Raw genomic sequence first — 12,500 nt, forward strand, 5'->3', positions numbered from 1 at the left:
TCACTGAAATATTACGATAAAAAATTGCACACAAATTGACAAATCCTTAAAGTTGTGAGAAGGTTTACTGGGTTTATAAACCTAGCTTTATCAAGGATTGCTCAGTTTAATTGCTAGTGTTTATTTACTAGCTAACACAGGTGAAATTAAAGTTTAGCTAGTTCTTTAGTAGTTTAGTATTGATGGCGTCGGAGAACATCAAAGAAACTAACACATAGCTGCTATTTCTTTTATCTCAAACAATTCATGTATTCTGTGTGTGTGTGTGTGTGTGTGTATGAGGAGTGGGTATTGAAGAAACGAAGTCGCAGGTAATAAAATGATTGTGTATATAAACATCAGTTAGAAAATTATTTAGATATTACTAACAATTAAAAGAAAAAAATTAATATATAAACAATAAACAAATAAAATGTTCATCCAAAATTTTTCTAAATCAACTAAACAAACAACAAAATAAAATGTAAGATATCTCGAAACAAACTTTAAAATAAAAGAGAACTAGCATAATCCAATGCTGGTAACAACATTAATAAGGCATCGATTAAGTATTGAGATATAAACACTGAAAATGGGAAAGAATATGAGTAAATGTTTAAGGTGATGCTATAAATAATTCTTCTAAGTGAGATGGAGAGGGAGATCTTTGAATGTAGCTTGCCAACAACAACCGTAAAGAATAAAAGAACCTATCTTTGAACAACTAAGTTCCACAATGCACTCACATAGGCCGCTGCCTCCGAGAACCACTCTGTAGATAGTGATCCATAAGCTTTGGGGATCAGTTACAGGAAAAACAGATTCAAATTTCATCATCAAAGTAAAATTCCTTCCATGAGAAAGCTCCAGTGGAGATCACAACTGTAGTTGACAGAGGTCTACCATTAATGGCAGCGCTTTTAAGGATTAATGGATTAAATGAAGAGAGCTAGTCTGAAAGAGATTTGCAGGAGAGTAAAGCAATAGGCTGCTGCTAAGAATAGCAGAGAGAGACGGAGAGGGATAGAAAGGAGGAGATGCTGAAAGTTGGGACCTGTGACTTGCACTGATTGAGGAGGTATCTGTTCTGATACTAAAGAGGAGGAGCATGCTGTAGACGCGAGAGCAGGGAGGGAAATAACTAATATATGTTATGCACTGAAGGAATTGGCAATGCTAGTTCTGAGGAGAATATATCAGAGGAAAATTCTATTTATTTATTCAAAAGCAATTTACATTGACTGGGTCAGCAGCTACTCTTTTGTGGACTCCTGGTGAAGGTGACAATTTGATGGATGGAAGCAGCATTAAAACTACATAATATTAGCACCGTTTATCTATTTTCTGTTGTTTACTTAGAGGAATTCTTGCAAAGAAAAACATGATTTTCCTTCTGAAGATAGAGATAATGTTTTAAGAAACATTAAAAAAAAAAAAATAATCATTTTGAGTAAGATTTATTTATTTTATCCAATCTCAGAAAATCAAATCAATTATTTATCATTTTAGAATTTTGAGAAATATGATTAGAATTGTTTGGAAAAAGCAATTATTCTCCACCATCCATGCATGCACACACACACAAATACAAATACACACACACACAGCAATTATGGCTCCTCCCCAATTAACTTTGCAAATGAAGTAGAAACAAATTAAAATTATTAAAAGTATATATATATGAATTTTGCCTTTTTAACCATATTTGGAAAAATTGTGGCTCCATATAACATTCAACCGGTGTCTCCACATAAGTTTTTTTTTCTTTCTATAATTTACTTTATTTCCACAGTTGAGGCAACTTAGCCAAAATATCGATAAATATAGATAAAAATTAAAAACGAAATTTTTAAATTAAAATTTTCAATAAACAGAGTAACAGAAATTTTGCAATATCAAATTTTGGACCAATTTTAAAGAAATTTTTATGCAAAATACATAGAATAGATGAACCGGGTATAAAACATGAAGGACCTGATCCTTATATTGATAATTCAATCTTGGCACCCCAAAATTTTTCATAAAGCTGTAGGGTTTTCAGAATGATGACACAGACAAGCATACAAAATGACAAAACCAAGCTTGTTTTTGGAATAGAGTAAATTTTCTTAAATTTTCAATAAGGGTTGTTGTTAAGCCTTGTGCCAGCCTTAATCGAGCTGACCTTTGATCAGAGGCATTTGAGCCAAGGCCATCCCGTTTTGTTTTTTGGGACTACATTACCTACTGTATTTTCTTTTTTAAATGATAGGGTGTGGTGTAAAGGAGACATGTCTGTTGCTTCTAGCAAATCAAGTGGTAATACAGAGAGGGGCTTTCTCATTTAATGTTATTGTTTGTAAGAAAATAAATGTCTGTTTTACCTCAGTCTTGAGGAATATTACTAATGCTTCTGCTTTATAACTGAATAAAAATATACACTTCAAAACATCGGAATGAAAAATAAATTCACACATTTAAAGATGTGTTAAATCTAAATGTGAAAAGAAATTGAATTATTTCCATTCCAAGTTTGGTAAGAATAACGATATTTACAATCTGCTTCAAGTAAGCCAAACTGAAGAAATGAAAATTTTAAAATAAAATTCATTTTAAAAACTTATTTATTTTCTTTTCAATAAATAAATATCAGAAATTGTAAAATAAATCTTATAAATTCGAAATATAAAATGATTTTAAAAATCTTATAAATAATAGTGTTAAAATGAGTTTTCGTTTCATTACGTTGCTGTTAAGCTCCACATCAAGCAGTTAGACATTCCAGCTGTGACCATCCAGTTTTCATCAGTCAAAAACTACCTCTCACCTATTACGTCTTTCTGTTTTTGTTAAGACAGTAGACGGTGAGTTGACTTCTAGTATTAGGAAGGTTAAGTGACCACAAGTGGAAGTGTGTCCTCCTGCTACACGATGACATGGGTTGGAACAAGTTTGCCAAACTCTGTGTGTGTAGTCTCGCTTATCTACCTGAACGGACATTTTTAAAGCTCTCCATACAACGACCTCATCTCTCACGTGTGTCTTGGCCTACTACCAACTTCGCAATATTATTTTTTTTTTCCCCAATGCACCGAGGTTAGATGATATATCGTGTAAGAGATTATCTGCCCTGCTGCATACATTAATATGTGTTAGAGTCGTTAAATAATTAGCTTCCACCGAAATCCGAGACAATGAAATTCGTTGAGAAATGAACGGCTATAGAGAGACGGTAATACATATTGTGTATATCTGTTTAGTTTACAGCTGCTACAAGACAGGCAGGCTGGCACAACAAGCACGTGGTTGACACTTAGATGGGTGACCTTTCAGAAAAGAGTCAATCAGTCAGGTGTTGTAGCAGCTAACCTAGTTAGACGAATGTCCAGGCGCTAGTTTAAGCACAGAAGAACGGGAAACTGCGAGGCACAAATACATAGTTTGCTGGACAGCCAAATGATGACTAGGACACGTTAGTTGACCCTAATTGTTGCCCTACCTCTGCAGTAGAGACCAGGATAACTTAACCTCCCAGTTACAGTTTTGATAAAATTAGTCGATATATGATTCCAACTATTCTCCGAATCTCGATCGATTCATCTGGCGGACCAAAAGCACTCTAAAATATATCTTATTGTAAACAAAATATTTTTGGTGGTCTATAATGATTACGTGAGGGTGTGAGGATGGGGTGGGTGGATGAGCAGAACAAAAACTGTAATTAATTAGAAAACTAATAATAGTTGTGTAAACAATGAAAAAACAAGTGTGAATGAAGAGAATTGCGTTACGAAGAAGAAGGAGAAGAAGAAGAAAAAAAAAGAGGGGAGGATGTTAATGATTATAAAAAGGAGCATGCGCTTTTCAAAAACATGTGGCTATAGAAAACAGATCAAGCTGTGAGGTAACAGCTGCTGAAGTAAACAGTAGCAGGCTGGTGGGAAGAAGAGATGAAGACAGCTGAGGTGAAGAAGGTGGAGCAGGAATTGACTCAACAGTTGGTAGAATAAATATATATATTGGCACTGTTTTTTTTTTTTTCTTACAGTGGCTAGTGGCAAACTTGCTAATGTTTCTTTAAAACTCCAAGTGACTAATTTTACAAGAGAATAAACAGCAGCAAAAAAGAAAAAGAAAAAGTTTTTTGAACTTATGAATTTATATAACTGGCAACAGAAATTGTACTAAGGGGACAATTGCAATCGCACGTAAGTAAGATGGTAGGGAGATAAAATAATAAAATATCCTTTCTAAATTACATGAAAGAACAGAGGTAAATAAACCGGAATCGTTAACACGCCGGGCAATATGCTAAGCGGCATTTCGTCCGTCTTTACGTTCTGAGTTCAAATCCCGCCGAGGTCGACTTTGCCTGTCATACTTCTGGATTCGATAAAATAAATACCAGTCAAGCACTGGGGGATCGATGTAATCTACAAGCCCCCTCTCTCCCCCAAAATTTCAGGCCTTGTGCCCTATAGTAGAAAGGAATTGAAATAAATTGAAGAATTTTAATTTTCTTGTTACTAAATAATTTATATTATAAGGAAGACTATTTAACAAGAATAAATATTCTTTTAATTTGAATTAAGGAGAAAAAAAAAACTACGAAAATTATTATTTGTAAAGATAACATGTTTTAAATCTTAACTTCAAGAAGAAATGACCCAGACCCCTTTTTTTGCTTCGATTAGATTTTAATAATTTATTCTATATTAAAACATTTGCTTTGTGTAGCAAGTATTAAGAGTATATTTAAAATCTGTTTGGTTTTGAAAGGTAGATTAGGTATAGTAAAACATCAGGCCACAGGGGATCTAATCTGATGACATAGAAAGAAAGCAAACGGTGCAACTTCTGTGCGGCCAGACGAGCAGCTAGAAATAGCAGACAAACCTCACTTAAATGAAATCCCATTGCTTTAAATAAAATATGATAGATTGGGCAATCGAATAGTTTCAGGTAAACAAAACGGGGTTCCATCTTTGATAATCAAGACTTGACTATCAAGGACGAAGTACCTTTGAAAATACGGACTTCTCGGTCAAGATTATATGGGGTTCAGCAATACCAGATATGAACCAAGGTATGCTTTAAAATCAATCAAAATAGGATAAGTTAAAGAATTACAATATTGCAAGTGTAGCGAGATCGGCATTTGCTAAGGCAGAGGTACACACAGGTGAAAAGTTGGAAGCGATGTACAGGTTAAAATCAAACCATATTTAAGAAGAAAAATACAAAATAACTGCAGGACATGTAGGTGCTAGACTAAGGAAAGCTATCAGTTGTGGTGAAAATGAAGGTGATTAGTTGAGTGATGTTGAGGGCTACATGAAGTATGACTTGTCGTGTTGAGGCTGAAAAAGCCACATGGTTGGTCTAACTATCGATCTCAAGTTGAAAGAATAGGCTTAGTTTATACACAATTACCATAAGGTAAATAAAACTATATGCATCTATGGTGAGAGAGATTAAAATAGTTTAAGACTAGCATTTTTATATTCCGATTTTCTTCATTCTTAGATTAAATAAAGGTACCAGTAATTCAATAATGCAGAGTAAAATGACCATGTTATAGATGTCACCCCTTACAACAAAGGTGTTTAAAAACGACATTTAAATGCTGCCAACTTATGGCTCTTTAAACATATCCAATCATTACATCCTCATAAATATCAGTTTATTTTTCTTTTGTGCAATAAAGTAATAGTATTTCACTATATTTACATAACTAATATTATTGGTGAAGGCATGGATGGGAGTTACAAAATCTGTTTTTCTCCTAAAAGCAAAGGACACTATATATATATATATATATATATATATATATATATATATATATATATATATACAAACATCAGGCTACGATGTCAAAATTCAACACCACCACATAGATCTACCACAGAACCGCATCTTCATGTGTTTATTGTATTTCACAGAAGGCCACATTCAGTAGCGAACGGAATTGCTCGAGTTGAATGTATTACCTTTTTTTATTTTCCTTGAAAGAATTATGAAGCTAAGTGTTAGAAGACAAGACATTCTTCGTATAAGTTCATGTTCAAACGGAACAGTTCGATATCACGGACAAAATCGATTAGTTCCATGCGGGGGACGCCACTTCTCATGGATCTCAAGGTAGCAGCAGTTTTTGGTCTGCCTTCAACTTGCCGACCTCTTCCTGGCGTCTTAGTTTGAAACTGTACCCACAGTTGGAAGTTCTTTCTAGTCGCTCAGTAAATTCGTTTCACAAATATTCTGATATCGATAAACAAGCGAGTGGGGGAATAATGAGACACTGTGTGGCGTCCATTTATCTCAGGCGAAGTCAAGAGACACTACTACAACCAGGAGCCGAATGGCAGCGGGGTCGGGTAACTTTATATAAGTACAGCGCCCGCAAAAACGAGACCTTTAGAGAGGGGGGGGCTCGGTATATTAGGAACGGGTGAGAAGGGAGATCTTGGCTTTAATACCAAAACAAAAGAAAGATGAAGCAACCGAACAATCAAAACTGCAACACAGGAACCACTCCCCTGGGAACTAACTTCCTAAGTCAATGACACTTGCCAAATAATTAACATATAATATGGGAACAATAAGCTTCCTTTATGAAATATTTTAATAAACAAAGGCCACTTCCTCTTGTATGATTTGTGCGCCTATGTGTATGTATATCCAAACACAATATTTGATCGAATGACTCCCAACCGTTTTGAGTAACCCTGGCAACATTTTCGGAATATGGCAGAGAACGGCAACAATAAAAACACCGTAAATGTATTGCATATGCATATATATACATACATATACACACATACGCACGCATATATGTGTGTATATATACATACATACATATATATTATAATGTAGTGGGAAGATTTCGGTGAGTTAACATGTTGCTCGAGAAGCACATGGTTAGATAAACCTAGTCAGGGTTTATAAATAAATTGCTTACGATCCGACGAGAAGAAACCTACGCAGTTGACTGACCAGATAAAAATAAATAGCAGCTAAATTGCCTTCAAATCACACCTTGTCTTAAACACAAACAGAAAAGAAAAAGGGAAAAAAGGCGGTGCCTTTGATCATAGGTTTGCTCGGTCAGGGCTATGTGGTTGGTTGTGGCTAGGGTAATAACTACACATTATATATAATATATATATAATATATATATATAGGTATATATATACACCGGAGTAAACACATAATGTGAAACACGGTGGAAAAAAGAGTACTCAAATACCAGTGGTAGAGTATATATATATATATATATATATATATATATATATATATATATTATATATATATATATATACCTATCTTGAGAAAAACTGTGGTGAGCTATGTCGTATGACAGACTACTATGGAGAAAAACGTTTGACTGTCTATGCACACACGTATATACACATGTACATACGCATACACACACACATATATATCTATATATATATAAATATACACGCGCGCGCACATCTTTAAATATGTATATATTTAAAGATAACTGATATCCCATAGCGGGTCACCCTCATAAGCCCTATCTTACTTAGTACTATATATATATCATATGTGTGTGTGTATGTAGGTGAGTATATTGAGATCTATGGACAGGTAGGTAGGTAGGTATATATATGCGTATATAACGGACGACTTCACCATAACTTTCATACGAACAACACGAGATGCATCGGGGGTTTTTATTTAACTAACGCAGCTTTCTGGAAAGGACATTCGAATCCGATGCCACTGTTACGCACACACACACACACACACACAAGATCATATATATACATATATACACACATAGATATATATATAATTACATACATACACATAGTGTAGACGAGCGCATAATATATATATATATAACGCACACACACAAAGATCATATATATATATACATACATATATATATACACCACACACACACATATATATACATATTATATATATATACACACACACACACACACATATAATTACATACATACACATAGTCTAGACAAGCGCATAATATATATATATAACGCACACACACAAAGATCATATCCAATTCTATACATACATATATTATATACACACATACACATATATATGTATATATATATATATATCTATATATACACACATATATATATATAATTACATACATACATACATACACATAGTGTAGACAAGCGCATAATATATATGTATAAAGCACACACGCATATTTATTCAACATCTTCAGACGTACACCCTAACATACATACATACATACATGCATGCATGCCTATATATATATATATATATATACACTGCATTAGATGATGAGCTATTATATAGATAGATGCAAGAGGCAGCTATGGCATATGTGTGTGCTGTGTGTATGTGTGTCTGTCTTGCTCAGCCAAGAAAAGATTTCGGTGTGAGATGATGGGGCGGATGTTTATTCACTGTGTAATCTCTGTTATGAATGTGAACTGGAAAAACAAAAAAGCATGGAAAACTTGGAAATTTGGGATTTTTGGGGGATTTTTGGATTTTGGACACATTAATTTGTTGTTATTGTTGTATGTGTGTGTGTGTGTGTGTATATTTCTTCTTTTTTAGTTCTGTTGCGTATGTGTTTGTTACAAGAAAAATCATCATTATGTAGCTCTGTTATTGTTTGTAGTTGTTATCATTATTATTATTATTGTTGTTGTTATTGTTATTGTTATTATTGAAGAAGCAAGTTCATGGAGAGGAAACAAAACGACAAAATGAGAAAAATAAGAGATGGTCAAAGATAAGCCATAAACGAATTGATGAGAGAGAAAGAGAAAAAGAGAAAGAGAAAGACACGTGTGTGTGTAGGAAAGAAAGAGAGGGATATGTATGTATATATGTATGGATGTATGGGTGTATGTATGGATGGATGTATGTATGAGAAAGAGAGAGAGATGTGAGTGAGTAAGAGAGAGAGAGAGAAAGACGTGTGTGTGTGTGTATGAAAGAAAGAGAGGGATATGTGTGTAAAGATGTATGTGTGTGAGAAAGAGAGAGATATAGAGATAGATGTGAGTGAGAGAGAAAGTCGTGTGTGTGTGTGTGTAGGATATGAAGATATAGGTGTGTATGTGTGTGAGAGAGAGAGAGAGAGACTGATGTGTGTGGAGGATAAATATACAGGTAGATACAAGAGAGATAAAAGAAATCGATATATATACGTGAAACACTTGAGATTAATATACATATATGTATATACATAGATGAGTGTGAGAGCGATAGATGCAAGAACGTGTGGAGAAAGGGAGGAGGGAGTTAGGAGAGTGTGATAGATTGATATAAGAGTGGAGAGAGAGAGAGAGAGAGAGACAGAAAGAGAGACAGAGACAGAAAGAGAGTGAAGGAGAGAGAGAGAGAGAGAGTGTGTGAAGGAGGGAGTGAAAGAGAGAGTGAGGGGGTGCCGCAGCACCATCGACAACACACTACACACACACGTACCAGGAATTAAAATTCCAATTCTCAAAGTGATTGGAATATTGAGTGAAAAGTTTCCTCGCTGCAAATGACGTGTGGCGATCTGGTGACGATTGCATCACAAGCCAGTTGAAGTAAGTTTACGATAGTTTTCTGCCATGAGAAGGAGAGCTGGATGAAGCGTCGTTTTTCTTCTCTAGTACTCCACTTGAGACACCAGCGTCTCCCTCACTCACTCACACTCTCTCTTCTCTCTCTCTCTGTCTATCTCTTGCTCGCTCGTTCATTCGCTCTATACACCCTCCCTCTCTTTTTTCTCTTCCTCCAACACGCTATTCTCTCACTCTCTCTCTCTCTCTCTGTGTCTTTCCCTCCTGCCACGCCAGATCGAGGCTGCTTTGCACAGCACTCCCATCTCCGACTCCCCACGTTCTCCCTCTCTCTCTGTCTCCTATCTCTCTCTCTCTCTCTCCCGTCCTCCTCTCTTTCTTTCAGTTTCTCCCATCTCCGACTCCCCACGTTCTCTCTCTGTCTCCTATCTCTCTCTCTCTCTCTCCTCTGTCTCCTATCTATCTATCTCTCTCCTGTCCTCCTCTCTTTCAGTTTCTCCCATCTCCGACTCCCCACGTTCTCCCTCTCTCTCTGTCTCCTATCTCTCTCTCTCTCTCTCCCGTCCTCCTCTCTTTCTTTCAGTTTCTCCCATCTCCGACTCCCCACGTTCTCTCTCTGTCTCCTATCTCTCTCTCTCTCTCTGTCTCCTATCTATCTATCTCTCTCCTGTCCTCCTCTCTTTCAGTTTCTCCCATCTCCGACTCCCCACGTTCTCTCTTTATCTCTCTCTCTCTCTCTCTCCTATCTCTCTCTCTCTCTCTCTCTCCTATCTCTCTCTCTCTCTGTCTCCTATCTATCCTTCTCTCCCGTCCTCCCCTCTTTCTTTCAGTCTCTCCCATCTTTCTCTCCATTCCCCCCGTTTCTCACTGTTTTTTTTCTTCTTCCTTTTCCTTCCTCCTCACCACCATCCCGCGCGTCACCTTGCACTACCACGCGCCCACCTCCACCACCACCACTGCACATCTGTGACTGTCCGTACCGTTACCATTAGTAACTACCATCACCAGCGTTACTACGGTCAGAATGTAACATGACTACCATCATCATCATCATCATCAACAACAACAGCTCTATAACTTCTATATCACTACACTACCACAACCACAATTATTATCATCATCATCATCAACATCGTCATCACCGCCACAACATCGCATCCCAACAAAACAAGCTCACTCAATAACGACCACAAACATCACTATAGTATCCTTCCTTTCATCATCATCATCATCATCAACCATTACAACCAAATCTTTATGGGGGGGACCACTCGAAGTGCTAGAAATAGCAGCCAAATATTCTTCGAATCACACCACAGCAAAAGACGCATATAGGATAAGGAAAATAAAATGTGATAATCACGGCTGGAATGGTTCTTGACCATATGTCCGGTTGAAATGGTGGTAATGGTCAACACTACTACCATCATAACAGCCATGAGTCAAAAGGAGCCTCTGCATGATAATTTGATCTGCTAGAAATAACACTCAAAGTTCTCTCAAACATTGTATCCGCTTAAAAGAAACATAAAAGCATATTGGATAACGTTGTCAGATGTGCGTCAAGGTTAGAAAGAAAAAAAGAACAGGATGGTCACGGTTGGAATGCTTTAGATTAAAAATTTAACCGATTAGGGCTGATCTGGGGGTTAAACAATAACAAAAAAAAATCTATGATCGTCAGCAAACGCTTCCCCCACCACTACAAAAACACCCACCTCCACATCTATCGGTAACATCACTTCCGCCTTCATCACCCATATCGCCGTTAGCACCACCTTCGTCGTTGCCATCACAACAACCGTCATCGCAACCACCATTACAACCACTACTACTAATACTACTACTACCAGTAGGTGGTCAATGTATGAGAGAGAGAGAGAGAGAGAGAGAGAGAGAGAGAGAGAGAGAGAGCGAGAGAGAGAGAGAGTATTTGTGTTTGTGTGTTGGTTAATTCAGCTCAGCAGCGACTACAACAGCTGGCTCTGTGTGCAGCCAGCATCAGTGAACTCCTCCACACCAGGTGTGTGTGTGTGTGTGTGTGCATGTGTGTGCGCGCGCGTGCACCAGTGACAACTTCTCACAGTTAAGGTAGGACTTCTTTGATTTATCTCCTAACAAGACAACTAACCAAAAGTCGTTTAAAAACAGGCCAAAACAAGACATGGCAGAAATAACAGCAGAGTATTTCAGTTTAAATTCACACAGTCTAACATCGACCCTCCAAGTTCACGTTTCACGGGTGTTGATTTTTGCTTATCAGCTATGAAGGGGTCATAAAAAAAAGTATCAATTAATTCGATATGCTATATATTTCTTTACTACCCACGAGGGGTTAAACACAGAGGGGACAAACAAGGACAGACAAACGGATTAAGTCGATTACATCGACCCCAGTGCATTACTGGTACTTAATTTATCAACCCCGAAAGGATGAAAGGCAAAGTCGACCTCGGCGGAATTTATAATTCAATATGCTATAATCACTGTGGGTAGCTAACAGGCAGAGAACTGGACAGAGTGCTTGATGCCAGTGGTTCTCACCTGGGGTCCATATAGGAAGGGGAAAGTCTGGGGATCTACAGTAGTGTGTCAAGGGTCCTACTCTTTTACTTGTTTCAGTCGTTTGACTGTGGCCATGCTGGAGCACCGCCTTTAGTCGAGCAAATCGACCCCAGGACTTATTCTTTGTAAGCCTAGTACTTATTCTATTGGACTCTTTTTGCCGAATCGCTAAGTCACGGGGATGTAAACACACCAGCGATGTTGGGGAGACAAACACAGACACACAAACATATATATATATATATATATACATATATACAACAGGCTTCTTTCTATCAAATCCGCTCACAAGGCTTTGGTCGGCCTGAGACTATAGCAGAAGACACTTGCCCAAGGTGCCACGCAGTGGGACTGAACCCAGAACTGTGTGGTTGGTAAGCAAGCTACTTACCACACAGCCACTCCTGCGCTTATGGAAAA

General features: G+C 37.1%; 1 protein-coding gene across 10 annotated transcripts in view; it reads right to left on the reverse strand.

Annotated features, from left to right (window-relative positions):
* LOC115220821 (NGFI-A-binding protein 1) overlaps positions 1–12,500 on the reverse strand; it is a 256,324-nt gene that overhangs the window by 200,904 nt on the left and 42,920 nt on the right. Inside the window, exons 1-2 of one of the 10 annotated variants that reach the window (XM_036510548.1) lie at positions 9,673–9,695; positions 9,430–9,639 (exon numbers count right to left, since the gene is read on the reverse strand). The exons of 7 other annotated variants lie outside the window; for them this stretch is intronic. In XM_036510548.1, coding sequence (XP_036366441.1) covers positions 9,430–9,524 — 95 coding nt within the window. In that variant the 5' untranslated portion in view covers positions 9,525–9,639; positions 9,673–9,695. 2 more of the 10 variants (XM_029790988.2, XM_029790992.2) reach the window with 2 other exon arrangements.

The sequence above is a fragment of the Octopus sinensis genome, linkage group LG17, assembly GCF_006345805.1.
Source record: "Octopus sinensis linkage group LG17, ASM634580v1, whole genome shotgun sequence".
NCBI lineage: Eukaryota > Metazoa > Mollusca > Cephalopoda > Octopoda > Octopodidae > Octopus > Octopus sinensis.